At 45.5% G+C, this 23262-nt stretch overlaps 1 protein-coding gene across 8 annotated transcripts; it reads left to right on the forward strand.

Moving 5' to 3' along the window:
* Positions 1-904: 904 nt before the first annotated feature.
* Positions 905-23254, forward strand: PHC1 (polyhomeotic homolog 1). 8 transcript variants are annotated; one of them, XM_059402559.1, is made up of 15 exons: positions 905-994; positions 3956-4113; positions 6087-6197; positions 7197-7277; positions 7849-7998; positions 8595-8750; positions 14699-15194; positions 16670-17454; positions 18251-18398; positions 18644-18855; positions 19443-19554; positions 20219-20345; positions 20563-20713; positions 21185-21416; positions 22252-23254. In XM_059402559.1, the coding sequence occupies exons 2-15, from the start codon at positions 4000-4002 to the stop codon at positions 22404-22406; spliced, it is 3030 nt and encodes a 1009-aa protein (XP_059258542.1). In that variant the 5' UTR covers positions 905-994; positions 3956-3999; the 3' UTR covers positions 22407-23254. The 8 variants fall into 8 exon arrangements, with proteins under 8 accessions (XP_059258542.1, XP_059258544.1, XP_059258546.1 ...); XM_059402561.1 differs by having other exon boundaries at positions 20237-20345; XM_059402563.1 differs by having other exon boundaries at positions 8619-8750.
* The last annotated feature ends 8 nt before the right edge of the window (positions 23255-23262 follow it).

Consider the following 23262-nt stretch of genomic DNA (forward strand, 5'->3'; position numbering starts at 1 on the left):
TCAAAGCAAGTCTTATTGCGGGGCTGCTTTTAAATGAACGTCAACTCCTAATGGGTTCAGCTTCTGAGCAGCCTTCTTTCCCGCCTTCTCGGAGTTGAGGTGAGGGATTAAACAAACAGCATTCTCTCTGCAATTCCTCAGTCATCCCCCCCCCCCCCATTCTCTCCTTTCCTCGGCTTAATTCCCTTTCCCAGTCTGTCGTTTCTCTTAGGGTTGTGGCTTCGCTTTCTCCCTCTCTGCTTGATCGTCCCTTTGATCCTTTCTTTCTATCCCTTATTCCCAGAAGCTCCAGAAAATACCTCCTTTTTTCCCCCCCTTTTCACGTCACTTCCCTCCCTTCTCGCATCTCCTCGGTGAGAGCGAGGTCCCCACTAGAGGCCAGCACTTTCTCAGTTTCGTCCCTCCAACCGGCGTGCAGAACTCGGAGAGAAAGAAGGGAAAAAAAGAGGAGAAAGAGAGCGAGAGACGGGGGGGGGAAAAAAAAAAACCAACAAAAAACCAACCCCGGGGCCTGGAGCGCAGAGGCCCGGGAGCGGCGTCGTCATGGCAACGGGCGCCGGCAGGAAACGAGGGACGCGCGGGAGGGAGGAGGGGGAGGAGGGCGCCGAGGGGAGGGGAGGGACGGGGGAGGGGTCCAGCTGCCCCGGAAGCACCTCCCCGCCAGCCCCCTCCTCCAGCCCGGCCCGCAGCCCCCGGCCCGCAGCCCCCACCCTCTCGGCCCGGCAGGAAGTGACAGGCCCGGAGCGAGCCCCGGAGGCCTGGCAGAGCCGCGGCCGGGCCCGGACCCGGAGCCGCGGGAGGGGCGGGGAGCCGCGGCCGCGCCGGGCACCTCCCACCCCGCCCTCGGCGCCCCCGCCCCTCCAGGAAGGGGAGGAGGAGAGGGGAGCCCGCCGCGGAGGCCGAGCGAGCCCCCCGCCCAGCCTGGCGACTGGGGACCCCGGCACATGAGGTGGACGCCCCCCGGGAGCACTTGGGTGCAGAGCCAGGCGCGAAGGTACCCGGGCGGCCGCGGGTTGGGGAGGGGCAGGACCTCTGGGGGCTTGGCTGCTCGGGGATGTTTCTTCAGCCACCTCCGTCTGTAACGCCCCAGGTACCTCCCCCAGTTTCTTTCCCTGCCTACCTCTGCGCTTCGCTCTGCCGTCCTTCGGCACTGTCTGTCCAAGTCTTCTTGCTGTTCATTTCGCTGCGCTGAATGCCGTCTGTCCGTCACCCTAGTTGCTTCTGACTGCTCATTTTCTCATTCATTTTTCCTTCTCTGACTTTGGTCCTCCCATCCAAGCATGCTGTCTGATAATCCCCTGCTTTTTATGGTCCGCTTGGTCCCTCGGTCTCCAATTCTTGACTTCTGTCTGTCTCTCTCCTGCTTGTCTCCCGGCTATCAGTAAGCACATTTCCCTGCTCACTTGGGTCAGTTCACTCCTGGCTCCACTCTATCTGTCCCCTTCCCCTCGGTGTCTTTGATTCCTCTTTGGAACCTCATTTTCATCAAGGTTCTGTATACAACAAGGACCCCTGGGCGCTTACTATCCCTATTCTCCAGATCACTTCCATTTCTTTGGCACAGTCTTCCCCAACAAGCCCCCACTCCCTTCTCTTGCCGCCTTCTGTGTCCCGTACTTTCTACAAGACAGAGTTTTAGGTTTAGGGAAATTTATTTCCTCCAACTCTTGGCTCAGTGAACCCAGTCGCAGGTCCACTTAACTATCTTTTTCTAGCTGCCTTCCAGAGGTCTGTGCTCCTTAACCACCCAAACTGACCCAATGAACCCAACCCAGCCCATACACACTCAAATACTGCCTTTCAGGGTGACAATAGTTTAGCGATTGTAGGCACCTCTGTGGATCAGCTTCTCACACTTTCTCTCCTGAGGTAATTCTGAACATTTAAATGCACTGTACCTCCCAAACCTTTTGTTGTTTTCATTTTCTGTATTTAATTGTGCAGTCCCAACGTTGATCACAAGTGAATAGATCTGTGTGCCTCGGGTCCAGGACTCCTGGTTTTGATGTCAGTTTCTCCTGATTTTATTACTTAAGCCAGCATCTTTCCATCTCTATTTTCATTTCACAATCTGGAAAAAAAAAAAAAAAAGACTTCCATTTTGGGGGAGATGTGGGGTCCTACAGTATTAGCATTTTCACCTACGAATGTAGGAGTTAATGTCTCCTCTAGCTAAAGAAGGGATCTCTTCTGTCTTACTGTCTTTGAGTACAGTAAACTAAGTCCATTGATCTATACAACTATGCCATGCTGCCTCTAATCCTTACCCACTTTTTTTCTTCACATGCTGATAATGAGGATTCATGGGTCTGTATCTGTTTAGTGCTTTGATACTGTGGGAGAAGATAACTATAGAGTTGAAGCTGATATGATTTCTCCTGTGTTATATTCCATGTTTGCAGTGACGTTTGCTATATCTAAATAAAACTGAAGAGATGGGTTGAGTACGTGGGGGATAATGATGCGATCAGATGATATTGGGAACTGAATAAGAAATCTCCCCAACTCTGTTTCCAGGGCCAAGCGGTTTGATTTTATTTACTTTATTTTGGATGTAATTATTACGATAAATCCATTGTGGTAAAACTGTTGACAGGCCTTAGCAGAAATTCTGGTTTGATGTTTACATTCCTAAACCAAACCAGTGCTTTGCTGACCTAATATTTCTAGTGGCCCTGTGCCTCCGGAGTAGAGAAGGTAGTGTCTACGCCCAACAAAAGAGGGGAAAAAAAGAATGAACAAAACCCCTCATTGTCATTTAGTGTTATTTGGAGGCATATTTCTTCTTGCTTCTTTTCTCCTGTCTCTGCTTGGTTCCTAGCAATGTCTTCATGTCTTTTGGCAAATTTTAGTGTAGACCGCAGAGAGTAAACTCTGATTACTAAAGTGAAAAGTTTAGTTTTACTTTCTTGAAGCCTTTCATTGCTGTGTATTTAATATGTTAATGCCTGATAGTCATTTGTTAAAATGATATATTATATTCATTTGTGAAGGCTTTTCTGCAAATGGGGGAACTGAGGGGCTGGCAGGGAAAGTGATGTGCCCACAGTGTTTTTATTAGTAGCCTGAGCTGGAATCAGGCAGCTATTTTGGCTGCAGACTAGCTCTCCTACCTCCTAGTTTTTGTTTTGTTTTGTTTTAAAGTTGTATTTAAGTAATCTGTACACCCAGTGTGGGACTTGAACTCATGATCCCAAGATCATGACTTGCATGCTCTTCCCACTGAGCCAGTCAGGCGTCCCTCTACCTCTAGTTTTATGACTTTCCATGATGCATTTAACATATCTGTATCTTGAGCCCCTTCTCCATAAAACGAGGACAGTGAACACTCAAAAGAAATGATACTGCCTTAATCACAGCCTTTTTTTGTTTGTTTGAGGAAGCAGCACGTATTAATGTAAAGACTTGATACCTACTAGGATAACTTCTTTAATCTCGGAAAACCTCATTTCTACAATTATAAGATGGGGACAATCATATTTACCTCAAAGCACTATGAGAGGTAATGGAGATGAAGAGCCTAGGCCAGCGAGAGGAGGCACCTGGTGGCTTCTCAGTGGTAGCCATTGTTAAGGTGATGTTGGTACTGATGTTGCAGGTGCAGATAAAAATGAGAAAACAGTAACTTTTAAGCAGGACTATTTTAAACTGTTACAAATGCTATGGGAATGTAAGGTAGCCTTAGTATTATGGTCTTACATTCTAGCCACTTGATATTTAATAGACAGTCATGAGGGATCTGTAAAGGTTTCTTTTGAGACACTGGATAGCTTCAAAAGATGGTATAGGAAGCATGTGGTTATAAGTGTGTATTGCAGATTTGGTAGTTAAAGAAGCCCAATGAATCATGGATAACAGAGGGAAGAGAGGAAGAGTATTAGATAACATGAAAAATAACAGGAAATATTAGTTTGAGATCAGGTGTGAATTTTAATCCTTCGCTACTTCCATCTAGGTCTTGAGTCAGAGCAACAGCTTTTGGGACCCTGGACCACTATCATGGAGACTGAGAGTGAGCAGAACTCCAACTCCACCAATGGGAGCTCCAGCTCTGGGGGCAGCTCTCGGCCCCAGATAGCTCAGATGTCACTGTATGAACGGCAGGCGGTGCAGGTGAGGCTCAAGAGTGAGGGGCTGTGATCTGTGAATATTGGCTTCAGGTGGGCACTGGTGCTGGAAGATAGCCGCTCGTTGTTCCTTTCCAGCAAACTGGAAGAGTTGAATTAGGTGATGACTAACGTCCCTTCCAACTCTGAGAATCTTAGGAGTTTACAATAGTTCAAGCAAGCAGAGAATGAGATTCAGTCTTCAAATCATGGTTTTTTTTTTTTTTTTTTTTTATACCATTCAGTTCATATAGCTAGAGTTTAACTAACCGTTTCTTTTCGTGGATTGTCAGGTTTTTAACCTTTTGTCTCTCTTGTAAATCATCCTGGACAAATAGTAAATCCCATGCTTTAAAAAATCTTGGGAATGGGGCATCTTACTCAAAATATCTTGGTTGCTAGAATAACCACGCACAAAATAAGAATAGTTCTAGTTATTATGGAATAAGAATACAGTAATAACCCAAAGGTGACACTCAAACTGCATTACCAGCATCATCTTTATAAACATTTATGTGTTTGAAAATGCCAGTTATTTGAAAATATTACTTGATAAAATCTTTCACAAGCCACTATTTACTCTATTTTTCATCATTTTCAACCACTTGGGGCTCTGTCACCTTTGTGTCCTAGAACATGGTCTTTTGTGTCCCTAGAATTGTGTCCCTAGAATATGATCTTTATTTTTTTCATTCATTTTTTTTTTTTTTCTTAAAATTTTATTTGCGTAGGCGGGGAAGGAGGGAGGAGGGCAGGTGAGAGGGGGAGGACCAGGCGACGACTGGGGAGAACAGCGAGGGGGGCAGTGTGGGGAGGGCAGGACCTGGGCAGGGCTAGGGCGGGAAGGGCAGCTTTGGGGACCGAACAAAGGGAAGGCAGGAGCGAGGGAAGGGGCGGTGCGGGGTGAGGACGGGGCAGAGGTGTGGCAGGGTGGGAATTGTGCGTGAGGGTTAGGAGATCCATTTATTTTTAAGTAGGCTCCATGTTGGAGCCCAACCTTGGGCTTGAGCTCATGACCCTGAGATCACAGACCTGAGCTGAGATCAAGAGTTGAATGCTTAACTGACTGAGCCATCCAGGAGCCCTGTTTTTGTTTTTTAAAGAGTTTATTTATTTGACAGAGAGAGATCACAAGTAGGCAGAGAGGCAGGCAGAGAGAGAGAGAGAGGAGGAAGCAAGCTCCCTGCTGAGCAGAGAGCCCGATGTGGGCTCGATCCCAGGACCCTGAGATCATGACCTGAGCCGAAGGCAGCGGCTTAACCCACTGAGCCACTCAGGCGTCCCAGGAGCCCTGTTTTTAATTTTTTTAAGTAAGTTCTATGCCCAGTCTGAGGCTAGAACTCACAACCCCGAGACCAAGAGTTGCATATTCTACCAACTGAGCCAGCCTGGTGCCCCTTCTCTTTATATTATTTGATGTCCAGTTTATTTTCAACTTGTCTAGTCCAGTTCTTTTTCTTGCTATGTCATTTTGGGAATTCCATTCCATTTTGGGAATTAAGAGTTCATGTGAGTTACATTGCTTATATTCCTTTTCTTTGTATACAAGAATAGAGAATAACAGAATTAATTATTTCTCCACTTTTTTTTTTTTTTAAAAGACTTTATTTCACAGGCAGAGATCACAAATAGGCAGAGAGGCAGGCAGAGAAAGAGGAGGAAGCAGGCTCCCTGCTTAGCAGAGAACCCTATGCGGGGTTCGATCCCAGAACCCTGGGGTCATGAACTGAGCCGAAGACAGAGGCTTTAAACCCACTGAGCCACCCACGCACCCCTATTTATCCACTTTTTGAAGACTATGTGAACTTACATGTTCTAATATAAAAATGGGCAAATCAGATGTTGATTTAGCCACATTCCCCATCTCCCTTTGTTTTTCTTTTTCCCAATTGTCCCTTTCACCTTATCACAGTCATTTGCATAGAATAGGAATTAGGAGTGATTCATTCTAAGTGGGTTGATCCTTTCTTTTCCTTTTAGGCTCTGCAGGCACTGCAGCGTCAGCCCAATGCGGCTCAGTATTTCCACCAGTTCATGCTCCAGCAGCAGCTCAGCAATGCCCAGCTGCATAGCCTGGCTGCGGTCCAGCAGGTGAGAGGTCAGCAGCTAGCTGGCCCAAGAGGGAGGGGATGGGCACTACAGGTGGGTTAGGGCATACTGTTTCCACTGCTCCTGCCACTCAGGCTAGAATCATAGTCTTTTCTTTTGGGGGTTGCAGTAGGAATTAGTAGGTAGAATGGCTGTGTTCCAGAACTGCACTGTCCAGTATGGCAGCCATTAGTCACGTGTAGCTGTTGAGCACTTAAAATGTGGCCAGTCCATATTGAGCTGAATAGTACAATTTGGATTTCAAAGACATAGCGTAAGAAAATATAAACTATCTCAGTTTATAGTTTCATTTCAACATACATAAGCCACAGACACAACCGCCATTGTTCCAGAGGTATGTTGAAATGAGATACATTGGCTTGAGTAAAGTTTATTTCTCCTGTTTCTTTTCCCTTTTTTACTTTTTATTTTTTAAAATTTTATTTATTTGAGATTGAGAAAGAGAGCAAGATAGAGCGAGCACAAGCTGGTGGGGAGGGGAGAGGGAGAGAAGCAGGCTCCACGCTGAGCAGGGAGTCCCAGGGCAGTACTTGATCCTGGGACCCTGGGATCATGACCTGAGCCAAAGGCAGACGCTTAACTGACTGAGCCACCCAGTTGCACCTCTTTTCACTTTTTAAAAATGCATACTAGAAAATTACTTATGTGGCTCACATTGTATTTGTTTTAGACAGCCCTGGGTTAGACATATGAGTGACTCATGATTATGATCTGATCAAAGGTTGTTCTTCCACCTAAAAGAAAGTGGGAGGAGGGGGCAGAGTACCTGATTGCCCCAGAAGGGTTGTGTGGGAGTTATTAGGCTGGCATATGTGGTAATGTGAGGGTTTTGGAGATAGGGAATATGCTTTTCCTTGTTCCATAGTACAGCCTCTGGCTTTTTATCTGAACTCTCTATTACATTTTGTGCCTGTGATTCCAAGATTCAGTCTTTTCATCCATTGTCTCTGCTCTTTTTTGTTTTCCTTTCCCCTCTAACAGGCCACGATTGCTGCCAGTCGGCAGGCCAGCTCCCCAAACACCAGCACTGCCCAGCAGCAGACTACTACCACCCAGGCCTCAGTGAGTAGTACTGGGTCTCCCCACTGAGAGGCTTCCTTCCCTGGGTCTCTGGGTGGAACAACCTTGTGTATTGAGCTGTGAATGAAGAAGATCGCTCTTACGTAGACAATATTAGTACAAGGGAAACAACTGACCTGAGCCTATATCAGAGTCTCAGGGAGGAGGTCTAAGAAAGGAGAAAGAAAATCCTGGGGAAGAAGAGAGGATGAAAAAGGAAGGCGACTCATCTCTGGACCTTTTAACGAGGCGTGAAGTCTGTTCCATTTTGTTCCTTTTCCCTCTCAGCTAGTAATGTTAGTAGTTAGGTTAGTGGTTAGCAGTGGTGGCTAGTGGTTAGTGGTTAGGGACTAGTTTCTTTACTTTGGTACCACCTTGCAGTAGTCAGGATGACAGTTATGGTCAGGAAGGTATTCATTTGCCCCTGACTCTGAAAATGAGATCGTCTGTTCTTAAAAAAAGAAGAAAATGAGATATTCTGTTCTTGACTGTGTCCCTCTGCATTTGTCAGTGATGTGCATTTCTTTTTACCTTTCCAAAATCCTTAGTTTTGGTTCCTTTCTGTACCACACAGATCAATCTGGCCACCACGTCAGGTGCCCAGCTCATCAGCCGATCGCAGAGTGTGAGCTCTCCCAGTGCTACCACTTTGACCCAATCTGTGCTACTGGGGAACACCACCTCCCCACCTCTCAACCAGTCCCAGGCCCAGATGTATCTACGGGTAAGCCACAGACACAACCACCATTGTTCCAGAGGCATAAATGTTGTGCCCCTGGCAAAGACTTGAGTGAAAGCTGTTTGATTTAAATATGGTTGCCCAAATATGGTAAGATACGCTGATGGACTTTCTGGGCCTTACCTATCTCTAGAAGTGATGCTTGGTATTCACAGGTAGCCTGCAGATTGAATTGAGATCCTAAGTGAGAAGGTGTTTGCCTTAGTATTTTTGACTGAAGTAGTGTCACATATAATCTAATCTTTAAACCTGTGGCTCTAGTACCCAAATTCTAAGTGTTATCTCTTAGCCTATCTACTTACTACACATAAATACTTGCTCTAAAATCCTCATTGTCTCAACTTCCTTGATGTTTGACTCTTTGATATCAATCTATAGTTTTATATACATTCTAGGTTTCCTTCTGGATGATTCATTGCATATGGAGAATAAGGGTCTCCTGGGTTGGTGTGGAAAGGGGCAGGGCTTAGCAGTTTCGTATCTTCTGTTTATTTTGTCTTGTGGTCCTTCCCTTCCATTTCTTCTTTCTTCTTCTCTTGTTCTCTTTCCTTTGCTCTTCCTCTTCCTCCTCTCCTTGCCAGCCACAGCTGGGAAACCTATTGCAGGTAAACCGGACCCTGGGCCGGAATGTGCCTCTAGCCTCCCAACTCATCCTGATGCCTAACGGGGCGGTGGCTGCGGTCCAGCAGGAGGTGCCATCTGCTCCATCTCCGGGAGTTCATACAGATGCAGATCAGGTCAGTGGCAACCACTTGACCTGCGGATGGGCACTGGGGAGGATGAAGGGAACCACCACAGACCAGGGCCTACCCTGCTATCCCATGACGACTTCTCAGGGTTCTTATTTTTTCTCCCCTTTTCTTCATTTCCATAGCACTCGAATTCCTTGTAACTTTTGAGTTATGTGCGTTACGAAGGGAGGTGAAGTTGACTGAAAACAGCCCTGTGGACCTGGGAAGCCTTATTCTCAATCCAGGGCAGATGTCCTTACATTCTTTTAGACCTCCATGGCTCAGTTTTATTCAGGAGGTCTTAATTCTCTTTCTTTGCAGTGCTCTCTTAGAGTAAGGGATGGCTGAGGGAATTCTGCAGTTAGGTAGATGTGAAGCCCACCGGGCTGTTGCAGGAAGGATGTTTGTGTCCTTCTCTTTATGAGTCACTGTGGCTGCTGACTCTCAGTGGTCTCTGTGCCCAGGAAAGTGTTCCTCACCGTTGCTTTCTGTGCCTTACCCCCAAACATGGACACGGATTTCATGCCTGAAGTTTTGGCTTCTTATGATGGAATACAAATTGAGATCTCATAATAACTTTTTTCATTCTCTTAGTTTATCAGTTAGCAAGTAAATAGTGAGTTTGAGCTCTTTCTACTGATGTGCTCAGATATATACTAGAAACTTGGGAAGCTTGAAAAGAAAGACAAGTCAAGTCTTCAAAGATCTTAGAGAACAAAGAAGTACAAAGACCTTAGTGCCCAAAGGAGTCCAAAGTAAATGGTCCTAACTCAGAGTGACACATGAGTTTAGAGAAGAGTTGGCTGCATTCCTGCTCAGTGACTTTTGGGATACTTGAGCAGATTCTTGAAAGATTGTTACGATTTGATTTGGAGTTAGAAGAAAACTGGAGAGAGAACAGTGTGTGTAAAGCCATGACTTGTATGTGACTGAATTGGGGATGAGTGGATAAAGTGGAGACAGCACACCTGATGTTAGAAAAGGTCATTGTCAGGGGCGCCTGGGTGGCTCAGTGGGTTGAGGCCTCTGCCTTCGGCTTGGGTCATGATCCTGAGGTCCTGGGATCCAGCCCCACATCGGCCTCTCTGCTCAGTGGGGAGCCTACTTCCTCCACTCTGCCTGCTTGTGATCTCTCTCTGTCAAATACATAAAAAAAAAAGAAAAAGAAAAAGAAAAAGAAAAGGTCATTGTCAGGGAGAAGTCTGAAAGCCAAATAACTTTGTAGGTAGCAGGGGTCATGGCTGGCTATTGAACAGCAGATTAATAGGATAAGGACAATACTCTGGAAAGAATCATCTAGGAACATGTGCCTGGAGAAGAAAGAGAAGTTAAGGAACCTAGTAAGAGATTCTTGGGGCTCATTTAGTTACTAGGGTAAAACATTCTTTTTTTTTTAAGATTTTGTTTATTTGACAGACAGAGATCACAAGTAGGCAGAGAGGCAGGCAGAGAGAGGAGGAAGCAGGCTCCCTGCTGAGCAGAGTCCGACTCGGGGCTCGATCCCAGGACACTGGGATCATGACCTGAGCGGAAGGCAGAGGCTTTAACTCACTGAACCACCCAGGAGCCCCAGACATTCGTTTTAGACTATGGTAACAGCGTCGGGATCAGAGGATGAGGTTGAGACTGGTTTCATATCCAGTTCTTTGATTCATCCATCTCTTTACTCATCAGATACTTGAGTGTCAATATATGAAGGGACAGAGTAGTGTTTGAAAATAAGAATCTGATTCCAAGTCCATGACTTCCTGTGTGACCTAGGCAGACGGCTTAACATCTTTTTGTCGGTTTCTTCGTGTATAAAATAGCTGTTGTTAAATACCTACCTTGGAGTGTGTTGAGGATAAATGAGTTAGAGATGACATATCACTGAAGCGCCAGACATTAAACAAAAATCACCCGAATGGCTTAACAATTGCTTCATTAGAAAGTACAGAGTGCTTTGAAAACACAGGAGGAGACCTAATTCAGCCTTGGGCTTGGGGTGAAAGTTGAGAAGACTGCCCCGAGGAGGTGACATTTAAACTGAGTGTCTGGTGAAGGCAAGGAAAGAGAGTGGTGAAGCCAATGGAAACCTAATGTCCAAATACCCCTTGAATCCAAAGAGGAGGGAAGGAGCTTTATATATTTGAGGACTTGAAAGAAGACCTACATGCTTGGAGTTTGGCAAAGCAGGATGGAGATGGTGCTGGGGAGGTAGGAGAGACTTCATCTTACAGGGCACTGGGGACAGTGTTTAGGATTTTGGGCTTTATGCGAAGGGTGATGGGACATTATGGGAGGATTTTAAATTTGGAAATCACATGGTGGGGTTTGAGGCTTGTTCATTTGTTTGTTTAGAGACTATGTTGGGGGCGTAGTGGCTCAGTGGGTTGAGTATCTGCTTTCGGCTCAGGTCATGATCCCAGGGCTTTGGGATGGAGCCCGGCATGGGGCTCTCAGCTCGGCCGGGAGCCTGTTTCCCTCTCTCCCACTCCCCCTACTTGCATTCCCTCTCTCACTGTCTCTTTCTCTGTCAAATAAATAAGTAAAATCTTAAAAAAAAAAAAAAAAGACTATGTTAGCTCCTCTGTAGAGAATAAATGGAAGTGTGTGTGAATAAATGAGTGTGAATCTAGGGACAACAATTTAGAGGAAAGATGGTGTTTGGGTTAGGCAGTAACAATGGACATGGACAGAAATGAATAGATTTGAGAAAAAACTTAGAAGATCTTTGAAAAAGGAAAGCTGATTCAGTTGAGAGAGGTGCCAGGGACGAGATGTGACAGCAGTGAGGTGACAGCGTAGTGTGACTAGAGAGGTAGAATGTTGGAGAAGTGGACTTATGGTGAGGTTAACTTTTGTACACCGCTGTCTTGGATGTGCTTGTGAGTCACTGAGGTCAGCAGTTTTAGATAGTTGGTGCTTGAGAATAGAGAGAAGGTCTGCATGGAAATCAACATTCAAGAGTAGACACAGGATAATGGAAGTCAAGAGAGCATTTGGCATTGCTTAGGGAAAGGTACAGATTGATATGAGAAATGGAACCCTGAGGGTTAGGACTACTTCTTGGAAAATATAACAGCTCAGGGTCAGTAGAGGCTGATGAAGTGGCAGAGGGGAGTAGAAAGTGAAACAGGAAAATCTGGATTGTGTAGTGTCATGAAAACAAGGGAGCAGAACGTTAGAAGTGGCAGGGAGTCCTCTGTCAAATGTAGTAGAGAGGACAAGAAAGAGTTACCAATATGGACAGAGAACCATTTCAGTGGAGTTTGGGGATTGGGGGATTGCAGCCAACTAGTATCACCTGAGGAATGGCTGGATAGTGAGAATAGATGCAGTGAATGTAAACAATTATTACCAGTTTAGCAATCAAAGGAAAGGGGGATGAAGCTGGGGTTGGGAAGTGGGCTTCAGGTGTGATTGGAGGGTGCCTTAGAGGGGAGGTTGAAGAGACAGGAAGGAATTGATAGCACAAGCTCCTTGAGAAGAAGGAGAGCTGAGGCCCTGAGTGTGGAGAAGGATTTGATAGGAGGGCTGATAGAGGGGAGAGCCGGGAAAAGGCGGTGGTGGGGATTCATGAAGGGGATTATAGATTTGGTGATGGAACTGCTCACATAATGGTTTTATCATTTCTGCAGGGGTGATGAGGAAGAGGGGGAAGAGCAAGTGGTTCTGAGATATATTGGGAACTAGGAAAGTTTTGAGTAGTCATTATGGAAAGCTGATTGGAAACAAACTATATAAATGTCGTATCACATTAAGTGCCCCAACACCCCATCCTGGTAATTCCTGTAAAGCTCTCTCAAAAGCTCTCACCTCTTTACTCCTCGCCTGAACTCAGGTTCCTTGTATTTTTCACCTGCATTATTCTTCTAGTTTTCTAATTGGTCTCTTGACTTCAGCCTTGTCTACCTCTAAGCATCTTCCATATTATCTTCAGAATAAGTTTTTTCAATAAGAAAATACATGTTGTTCCTAACGTTATTTTATTTTTTTAAATTTTTTTTTTAAAGATTTTATTTATTTATTTGACAGAGAGAGATGACAAGCAGGCAGAGAGGCAGGCAGAGAGAGAGAGAGAGAGGGAGAAGCAGGCTCCCCGCTGAGCAGAGAGCCCGATGCGGGACTCCTGAGATCATGACCTGAGCCGAAGGCAGCGGCTTAACCCACTGAGCCACCCAGGCGCCCCCTAACGTTATTTTAAATGGTACTTCTGGTGTGCCGGGTTTTATAAGTCATAATCCTTGGTTCATGATACCTCCCAGCAGTGGTCCAATCATGGCCCAATGTTATTTACTTACTATGTTTTAATGATGTAATAAGCATTCCCCAGCTCCACCCACTGCCTGCCCCACCTATGGTAACAATCATTCTGATTCCTAGGTTCATCCTGCCCTCTGTCCCTTTTTCTATAGTTTTATTGTGTTTACATGGGTTTTTCAAAAGTACTTCTTATTATGGAAAATTTCAAACTTATGCAAAAATAGAAAAATACATGAATCTCTGCACACCTGCTAACCAGCTGCAATATTTATCAACACACAGCCTTTCTCTCCAGACCATTTCCCTCCACTGTGGATTATTTAGAAGTAAATTCCAGATACCATATGTTCTATATATTTTATACACACACACACACACACATACACACACATATTTGTATTTAAGTGTAGAAGGTCTTTGTGCTGTATGTAATTTGGGGGGAATACTTTCTTAATAGCTTATTGTCAAGATCCATCTGTATTGTTGCATGTCGTTGTATTTTATTAATTTTGATTTCTCTGTAGTATTGAATCATGTGAATATACTGTGGTTCATTCATCTTCTCTTCTGATAATGGCCATTTGGGTTGCTTCCAGACTTCCATTAACTGAATAGTGCTGCTGTGGACTTCCCTACACATGCCTCCTGTTGCTACAGGAGCAAGAGTTGCTCCTGTAGAATTCCTGGATCAGAGGGTGTGTGAATGTTTAGCTTTAGGATAGGATGCCAAACCGTTTTCAAAGCAGTTGTACTGATTTACACTCCTGTAAGCAGTGTTTAAAAGAATGTAGTGTTGTAGTGTTGTACACTACAGCTGTAGTGTTGATGATCTTTATTCTGATTAATAGTCTTCAGTGGCTTCCTGTCATTTGAAGTGCTCATCAGTCTTCTCTTCATATTTCGGAATACTTACTCTATCAGGCACTGTGCTAGATGCTGGAAATACAACAATGGGGAAGACAGACTTTCTGTTCCTCATTTGAACACACATTTCTACCTCCCCAGCCTCAGCCTGTCTTCCTAGCTTCATTTCTTGCTACTCCCTCTAACTCACCCCAAACATAATGAAATATTTATAATTTCCAAAAATGCTCTGCTCTTTCTTCACTCGAAGGTCTTCCAAGTGTTGTTACCTGTGTCTTCAAACTTCACTTTCCCTCTCACCCATGGAGTCTCAGATGAAACAAAAGACTTTTAGGAAGTTTTCCCTGGTCTGAGTCTATCTTCCTCCTTTGTGCTCCCATGGCACTTTGTGTATATCTCTGCATAGTATGACAGGTTTATTGGTGATTTTCGTGTCTGTCCTTTCTGGTAGAAAGTACTCATTAAGAGCAGGGACATTCTTTCGTCCCTGCATTTCCAGTATCCAGTGTACTACTGGAAGCATAGTAGGGTATTTGGTCAATGTTGAATGAATAAACAGAAGAAAGGAAAATTTGAGACATTTCGAAGGAATAAATGAGCGAACTTGCTGATAGATTTGATAGTGAATGAAGGAGACTAAAAGTCAAATAGGATTCAAGAGTCCCTCCCCGGGTGACCGGAAGGACTTCAGTGTATGTAATTGTAAAGGTAAGGGGACAAGTTTTGAGGGGGGCTGGGAATATCTGTAGCTGTCTTCACTGCTTCTGAATCGGTCACAGACATCTTTGACCTTCATGCTTCCTGTTCCCCTCTTCTCAATATAGCTTTTTCTTCTTATCTTTCAGGTGCAGAATTTGGCAGTGAGGAACCAACAGGCCTCAGCCCAAGGACCTCAAATGCAAGGCTCTACTCAGAAGGCCATTCCTCCTGGAGCCTCCCCTGTTTCTAGCCTCTCCCAGGCCTCTAGCCAGGCCCTTGCTGTGGCTCAGGCTTCCTCTGGGGCCTCAGGCCAGTCCCTCAACCTCAGTCAAGCTGGCACAGGCAGTGGGAGTAGCATCCCAGGGTCCATGGGGCCAGGTGGTGGTGGCCAGGCACCCGGGGGCTTGGGTCCATTGCCTTCCTCAGGAATGGGTGGGGGTGGGAGCTGTCCCAGGAAGGGCACAGGAGTGGTGCAGCCCTTGCCTGCCGCCCAAACAGTGACTGTGAGTCAGGGAAGCCAGACAGAAGCAGAAAGTGCAGCAGCTAAGAAGGCAGAAGCAGATGGGGCTGGTCAGCAGAATGTGGGCATGAACCTGACACGGACAGCTACACCTGCTCCCAGCCAGACCCTTATTAGCTCAGGTAAGATCTCACCTCTCACAATGTCATTATTCTCTCAGAACTTGTTTGAAATCCTCAGAGTACTTTTCTTTGCCATTTATCCTGCTTCTCTGGGTCCTGGAGTAGTGGAAGGAAAAAAAAATCACATCCGCCTTTATCAGATTAGTCCAGGGAGAGAGTAGTAGGACAGGTAGCAGAAGTAGATCTCTGTTTCTACAAGGCAGCAATCTGTACAAATTGCTTTGTCCCCTTCTTCTTAGGCCCTGAGTCTGTCAGTTTATCCATCCCACCCATTCATTTACCCAGTTCTTACTGGGTATTGCCTACTGTGTTGTAGGAGGTGTTAGGGATGCATCTTTTTTCTTTTTTAGTTATTTTTATTAACATATAATGTATTATTTGGGGATGCATGTTTGAAAAACAGATTCCTTGTCCCCATGGAATTTATGATTTAGTGCAAGGGATGACTTCTCTCCTTACTCTGTTTAATGATGATTAGTTGGACCAGGGTAGAGTGGAGAGGGTCTAAGTGCCTTAGAGCATTCAGGACTAGCAAACGGTTTAGTATAGTTAACTGTGATCATCTGATCAAGGATAAGGATAAAAAAAGGAATAAATAATAATAACTTCAGATGGTTTATAGTTGCTTTTAGAATGTGGTTCTGTATAGTTAGAAGTGCGTACCTCACTTGGTAATGTTTATTTTTACCTGCCTTGTTTCTGGCACTTCGGTTGTTGCTCTGTTTGGATGATTTGCTTACAAAAAAAATGAAGAGTTAATCACCAGCTGTACGACTACCACCTAGTATTTACATACCGTAGAACTCTGTTTCCAAAGTGCTTTCATGTTACATGTGCTCTCTGGGTGATCTGGAAGATGGTGTGTCTTGGCTTCACCTGCAGTGGAGGAAACTGCATAAAGGCTGGGCCTGCAGCCGTTGACTCTTATGCCTTCTTGTAGGTGGTGACCAAACTGATGAGTCTGAAAAACCCAGGCATTCGTGGGAGGATGTTTGAATCTTTACCTTCGTGGACATTAATTCTCTTAGTGACCATTGAGTCTTTATCATGTGCCAGGCATGGGGCTGGGTTCTAGGGATGTAAAAATGAATAGAGCAAGGACTCAACCCTTGAAGAACTCAGTCTAATCATAAGGGAGATGGGCCAGCCATTCTCCTTTGCTGTGTCAAACTATCAGGATTTAGTGTAGCAAAGAAAATAAAAGTTAGATAGCTTCAAGAAATTACCGAGGACTGTGAAATGATTGGGCAAGGGACTTCTTCCTTGGAGGTGCTTCGCTACAGAGAGAGACTGGGTTATGTCTGACTCAGAGGCGAGAGTGTGAATGAAGTGATCTCTTGGGTCCGCCAGGTTCGATTTCCCTTCGCTGTGTGATCCCAAAGCCAAGTACACCTTGGAAAGGTGATTTCCCTTTCAATTTGTAACGATGATAATTTTCCGCTCTTTTTTGTTCCACTCGGGGCGCCCCGCTGTAGCCACCTACACGCAGATCCAGCCCCACTCCCTGATTCAGCAACAGCAGCAGATCCACCTCCAGCAGAAACAGGTGGTGATCCAGCAGCAGATCGCCATCCACCACCAGCAGCAGTTCCAGCACCGGCAGTCCCAGCTCCTCCACACAGCCACACACCTCCAGCTGGCCCAGCAGCAGCAGCAGCAGCAGCAGCAGCCGCCGCCGCCCCCGCCGCCAGCTGCCACACTCACTACCCCTCAGCCACCGCAGGTCCCACCTACTCAGCAGGTCCCTCCTTCCCAGTCCCAGCAGCAAGCCCAGACCCTGGTGGTCCAACCCATGCTTCAGTCTTCACCCTTGTCCCTCCCGCCTGACCCAACCCCCAAGCCACCCATCCCCATCCAGTCCAAACCACCTGTAGCACCTATTAAGCCTCCTCAGTTAGGCGCTGCTAAGATGTCAGCTACCCAGCAACCACCACCCCATATCCCTGTGCAAGTGGTGGGCACCCGGCAGCCTGGGACGGCCCAGGCACAGGCTCTGGGGTTGGCACAGCTGGCCGCTGCTGTCCCTACTTCCCGGGGCATGCCCAATACAGTGCAGCCCAGTCAGGCCCATTTGGCCTCCTCGCCACCTTCATCCCAGGCTGCCGGGGCCCTGCAAGAGTGCCCTCCCACGCTGGCGTCTGGGATGAGCCTCGCTCCTGTGCAGGGGACAGCGCATGTGGTAAAGGGTGGGGCTACGACCTCCTCACCTGTTGTGGCCCAGGTACCTGCTGCCTTCTACATGCAGTCTGTGCACCTGCCGGTGAGTGAGGTCTTGAGTGGACTTGGGGCTCAGTGGACATAGAGCTTAACTTAGGAGGGGAGTAACGAGTTCGGAAGGTTGAGATACTTATACTTATCATTTTACCTTCATTACTTCCTTAGAAGCCCCATCTCCAAATACAGCCATACTGGGGTTAGGACTTAGGAATTGGGTGGGGGAGGGGAACCACAAACATTAAGTCCATAACAAATAGATAATTAATATGTGTGGGTGAGTGAGCATGGCGGGTGAATATGGTATTGTACCAACTGCTCTGTGAATCATCATATTGTTTTATCTGTAACAACTATTTGTTACAAACTGTAACACTTAAAAGATATTGGTTTGTCCTTTTGTAAGAGAGGCATTGATGGAAGGTTAAGATACTGGTATTTATTTGTTCCTTTTGTAGGAGAGACATTACTGTGTATAATAATCTGTACTTCACACTGCTTGATTTGCTCCTGAAATCATTCTGGGTTTTTGGATCTGTACTATTAGGTCAAGATAGCCCTACTCACTTAAGTTGGTCTTTAGAAAAACAGAGGTTCTCGGTGGAGCCATAATGAACTAGAATCCTGAGGTGTAGGTCAGGACTAAATGTGACATTTTCTTTTGTCCTGATGTAGAAGATACACTTCTTGGGAATGACCGGGAATTCTAGTGTACCATGGGAAGTATGCAGATTGGGTAATCTGGAACCAAGAACGTTTTCACTGATAGTATGGTGGTCACTGAGGTTCCTTATATCCTTCATTCATACATCTTGGTTTCTTTCCTGTTTTTCACTATATAGAGCAAACCCCAGACATTGGCTGTCAAACGCAAGGCAGAGTCTGAGGAGGAGAGAGATGATATCTCCACGTTGGGTTCAATGCTTCCTGCCAAGGCATCTCCAGTAGCTGAAAGTCCAAAGGCCATGGAGGAGAAGAGCAGTCTTGGAGGTAACTGACTTCTGCAGTGTGATTTGAGTGCAGAGATTAGAGAAGTGTTCTGAGTGAGCTCAGAGCTAAATCTGGTTCCATAGAAGATGACCCTGAACTTGGTGGACCAATGGGTAGATCCAAAAACAGGGACTCCAGGGTGAATGATCAAAGGTGAACATGTATTATTGTGGAAGATCAGACTGGCTTGGCTAATAGATGGATCAGTTACGTCATCCTTTTATCTGTTCCTTAATCTGTTCCAGAGAAAGCTGAACCAGTGACTGGTGTGAATGCTAGTACTCCAAGCAGTGAACTAGTAGCCTTGGCTCCTGCCCCAGCTGCACCGCCCCCTACACTAGCCATGGTGTCCAGACAGATGGGTGACTCAAAACCCCCACAGGCCATCGTGAAGCCCCAGATTCTCACCCACATCATTGAAGGCTTCGTTATCCAGGAAGGAGCAGAGCCTTTCCCGGTGAGGGCAGGGCCATAAGGTGGGACTTTCAAGTGGGGACTTGGTCTGATTATTATCTTTCCAAAGTTCACTAAAATCAAATCTCGGAACTATTTAATTATTGGAGAATGGTTCAATTCTATTGTTTGTGTAGTTAATTGTGGAGGAGGAAGGGAAGGGGGAAAGGAAATAGTATGTGTAGACCAACAAATGCAAATGTTGGGAAGAGGAGAAGAGAAGGAAGAAGCTATAATGTTTAGTTACACAAACTAGCCTGTCTCATAATGAAGAAATTTGTGGTAGAGAAGTTAAGGGACTTTTCTAGATATCAGGAGTTGCAGAACTAGGCCTAGAATGCAGGTGTCTGCAACTTTGGAAGGAAAAGGACAAGCTAGGATATCAAGTTAGGAACATGTTTTTCAGTGGCTCATCTGAAAAGAGCCAGGTAGGGCCTCTTGATTGCCATGTTGAGAAATGTTTCTCTAAACCAGACGTGGCCATTAACTCTGAGAACCAGGCAAAGACATGGCAGTGAGAAATACTGGGGAAAGTTATAGAGAAGCAGAAAGGAACGAGGCTAACTTAACTGTAAACTTTTTCTGGCACAGGTGGGTTGTTCTCAGTTACTGAAAGAGTCTGAGAAGCCACTACAGACTGGCCTGCCAGGGCTGAATGAGAATCAGTCAGGGGGCCCCTTGGGAGGGGATAGCCCATCTGCTGGTAAGTATTTATTTAGAGACCCATCTGGGGAAGGAGGCTCAGGGAGATAGAGGTGTTTGAGCACTCAGTGTGAAACAGTAATTATTTAAAGTGGGAGTTATATGAAGTCTAGCCACATGCAGGAACTGTATTAAATATCAAAATGTATAGAATCACACAAAAGGAGTTCCTTATAGAATTAGGGTAATTTTATCAAGCGAACCTCTCGAATTATTTATTCTAAGTATGTATTTTTCAAAAGATGATGTAAAATAGGATATTTCTAAATTTCCATTTCTCATTTTAGGTTTTATCATCTATATTAAGGGCTCTTGTTTATATTACTCCCACTGCTTTTGTAAACTTGTGTTGGGAGATGGATCCAACATCTTTCTAGTTAGTAATTAGTTCCTCTCTCCTATTCTAAAATGCAGTTTTGTTGGCAACCTGAGAGTATAAATTGGGATCAAGTTAGTCATTGAAGATGGAAACTGGGCTGGTTTAAGTCAGGAAGGCCATGATGTTCCTGAAGGATGTGTCTTTATGGTTTTGGATTCTGAACTCTATGTTTTAGGGATTCTGAATTAGGTTGTATAGGTCTTGAGGGGCAAACCCTGAGAGTAATTAGCCAGCTGTGGGCCTAATGATGGCCTGAGCTGTGGCGGGATCAGCAATAGCTCCCCAGGGATGCGTTATTTTCCAGAGCTAGATAAGAAGGCGAACCTCCTGAAGTGTGAGTACTGCGGGAAGTATGCTCCTGCTGAGCAGTTTCGCGGCTCCAAGAGGTTCTGCTCAATGACCTGCGCTAAGAGGTACTGTGGGCACCTGCCCCTTCCTTACCTTCAGCACCAGTTCCTCCATCGAATAGTGGGCCCCTTCCCTAGGATGACCTCATAGCTGACATTCCCTGTCTTCACTTTCGTGTTCTTCCCCAAGTCAGTTCTTAAAATACCAACTCCCACGTAGCCATGGCTAGCCCGGTGGTCTCCTCCAGCACCGCTGACACTCCGTATATGCCCTGACCTGTAGGTATAATGTGAGCTGTAGTCACCAGTTCCGGCTGAAGAGGAAAAAAATGAAAGAGTTCCAAGAAGCCAACTATGCTCGCGTTCGTCGGCGGGGACCCCGCCGCAGCTCCTCAGACATCGCTCGTGCCAAGATCCAGGGCAAGCGCCACCGGGTGAGCTTCCGTTGCGTGGCCAGCTACTTTTAAAATGGTCCTTCTTCCTTCCTCATTCCCTGCCAGGCAGTTCCTTTGCCCTGATAAAAGAGTATGAGACCAGAACTCTGAGTTCTGTATTGATAGCATTCGTCCAGATTCCAAGAGATCGTGACTCCTTGTCTCTTCTCAAGTGATTACTGGGTCATGTACACATTAATCATTATATCACATTATATTTGACAAAATCTAGATTGATTGTTGGAAGAAGGGGTCAATCAAGAAAGTGATAGTTTATACTTGGAAGTTACTTGAAGTTACTTGAGGGTGGACTAGTGACTCCGGGCATTTGCAAACAAAGTACAGTTTCTTCACTCTAATACTAGTTTTTGCTTTGTGCCTAGTATTAACCCAAACCCCGTTGGCTGGGAAGGGGTGAAGAAACGTCCTGATACTGTTCATGACCTCATGGCTTTGTGTTGTTCTCTGTAGGGTCAAGAGGACTCTAGCCGGGGTTCAGATAATTCCAGTTATGATGAAGCACTCTCTCCAACATCTCCTGGGCCTTTATCTGTGCGAACTGGGCATGGAGAACGTGACCTGGGGAACCCCAATACGGCACCACCAACGCCAGAATTACATGGCATCAACCCTGTGTTCCTGTCCAGCAATCCCAGCCGTTGGAGTGTAGAAGAGGTGTATGAGTTTATCGCTTCTCTACAAGGTATTGAGGGCCTATCCAGGAGAACCCAGATCACATACAGGTTTACTTTTCTTTAGGTTATCCCACATGGGCCTTTGTGATAGGGAACAGAATGGACTTTTTAAGCAGTAGGCACTTAAGTATGGTATGGCAGAGGTTCTATTCTTCATATTTCCACAAAGTAACTTGCACACACCCTGGTTTAATTTCCTTTTGGGTTGATTGTCCTCTACTATGTCAGCAATCTTGCAGTGTTTGATTTTCACTTTTCTATTTACCAGTAATTTTTAGATAAAGTGTAATTTTTATATGTGATTTTTGTGACACCTGTCATGGATAAAACACTGTTTCCACTAATGGGATTAGGAAAGTAGGGACCATTGTTATCCCACACTCTTCTAGGCAGGATTGTTTATAATCTCTTCTTGACAAAGGATGGTTCTCTCCAGAAAAGAAAATCAACCTACCCTTTTTGCCATTTGTCTGAACCCTGGGCTCTTAAACAGAGAGGTCATAAAGGCTCTGAACTTTGATTTTTTTTTTTTTTTGCTAGTGTAAAAGAAAACATATGATCTAGCTCCTTCCCTTTTCTCCCTCAAGCTAGTTGAATGGTTTTTTCTGTGATTGAACAACTTTGTTATTCTTTCCTCTTGGCTTTTTTAAATAGCCAGTTTCTCAGATTTCATTTTACTTCCAAAGCTTGCCACCCCAGACTTTTATATTCCTGAATTTAGGATGAGTACATTGGGATTAACCACTACTGGATTCCCCTTTATTTCATCTTCAATTCCCCCTCCTGTCCTCTGTATGTACGACCACATAGTTTTTCATATATATTCCCACCATTTCCTTCTAGGCTGCCAAGAGATTGCAGAGGAGTTTCGTTCCCAGGAGATTGATGGACAGGCCCTTTTATTACTTAAAGAGGAGCATCTTATGAGTGCCATGAACATCAAGTTGGGCCCTGCCCTCAAGATCTGCGCCAAGATAAACGTCCTCAAGGAGACCTAAGGTGGCTCTCTTGCACAAACGAGCCTAAGGCAGACACTCTCCACTGTCCAGGTTATAACCTGGTACCAGCAGACTTTACAGGGAAGAAAGAGCTGTTCCAATTACCCGAATCTTCTGTAGAGGGGATTACTGAGACAGGGAAGAGAAGTGCAAGAATTGGTTGCTGGTGCTACATGGCGGCAGCTGTGACATTTTCCTCTGATTCTACCTTATTTTTTAAAATCATTACAGTTCTTACTTTTCTCACCTAATCCAATCTTTATAAAAGCAGTCTAGAGAACGAGGACTGCTCAGCCTTATCCTGGAGTGGAGGATCTAGCCAGGGTCTCAGCTCTCCAAGAGGAGTAGACAGTACCATATGGTAAGGCAGTGGGTGGGACATAGGTGTGCCTCAACAGTGGGAGAGAGGGTTTCTCTAGCTTGTGTGACACAAATAGCGACATCTGGTACCCCCTCTCTTCCCTCTGGATTGCCCAACTGTGGCTGGGGCCCAGAGATTTCTTTGTCGTCGCTCCCTTAGTACTGAACGTTTTCTCCTGCATCTGTGGCAGGCTCCCTCGCTGGTGCAGAGACTTGGTGGGCGTCATTCTGATTTGCTGCAGGGGCTAAAAGGTGTGTGGCACACACATGGTTGTCATTCTTTTTGCATCCCCCTGCTCCCTTCAGTTTCTCTGTTGTGTCTCCTGCCCTGCCTTTCTTTTCAACTCCAACTCTGCTCTGTCCTATAGCTTTATTAAAACGGGAGTGTGTGGGGCTGAGGTCAGGAGTATAAGTACCTACCTTAGGCGCTATTCCTTATACAACAAAAATATTAAATATTTTTTTCCTTCTCTGTAAAAGGATAAAAATTGGTTTG

This window comes from Mustela nigripes, chromosome 6 (assembly GCF_022355385.1).
Source record: "Mustela nigripes isolate SB6536 chromosome 6, MUSNIG.SB6536, whole genome shotgun sequence".
Classification (NCBI taxonomy): domain Eukaryota; kingdom Metazoa; phylum Chordata; class Mammalia; order Carnivora; family Mustelidae; genus Mustela; species Mustela nigripes.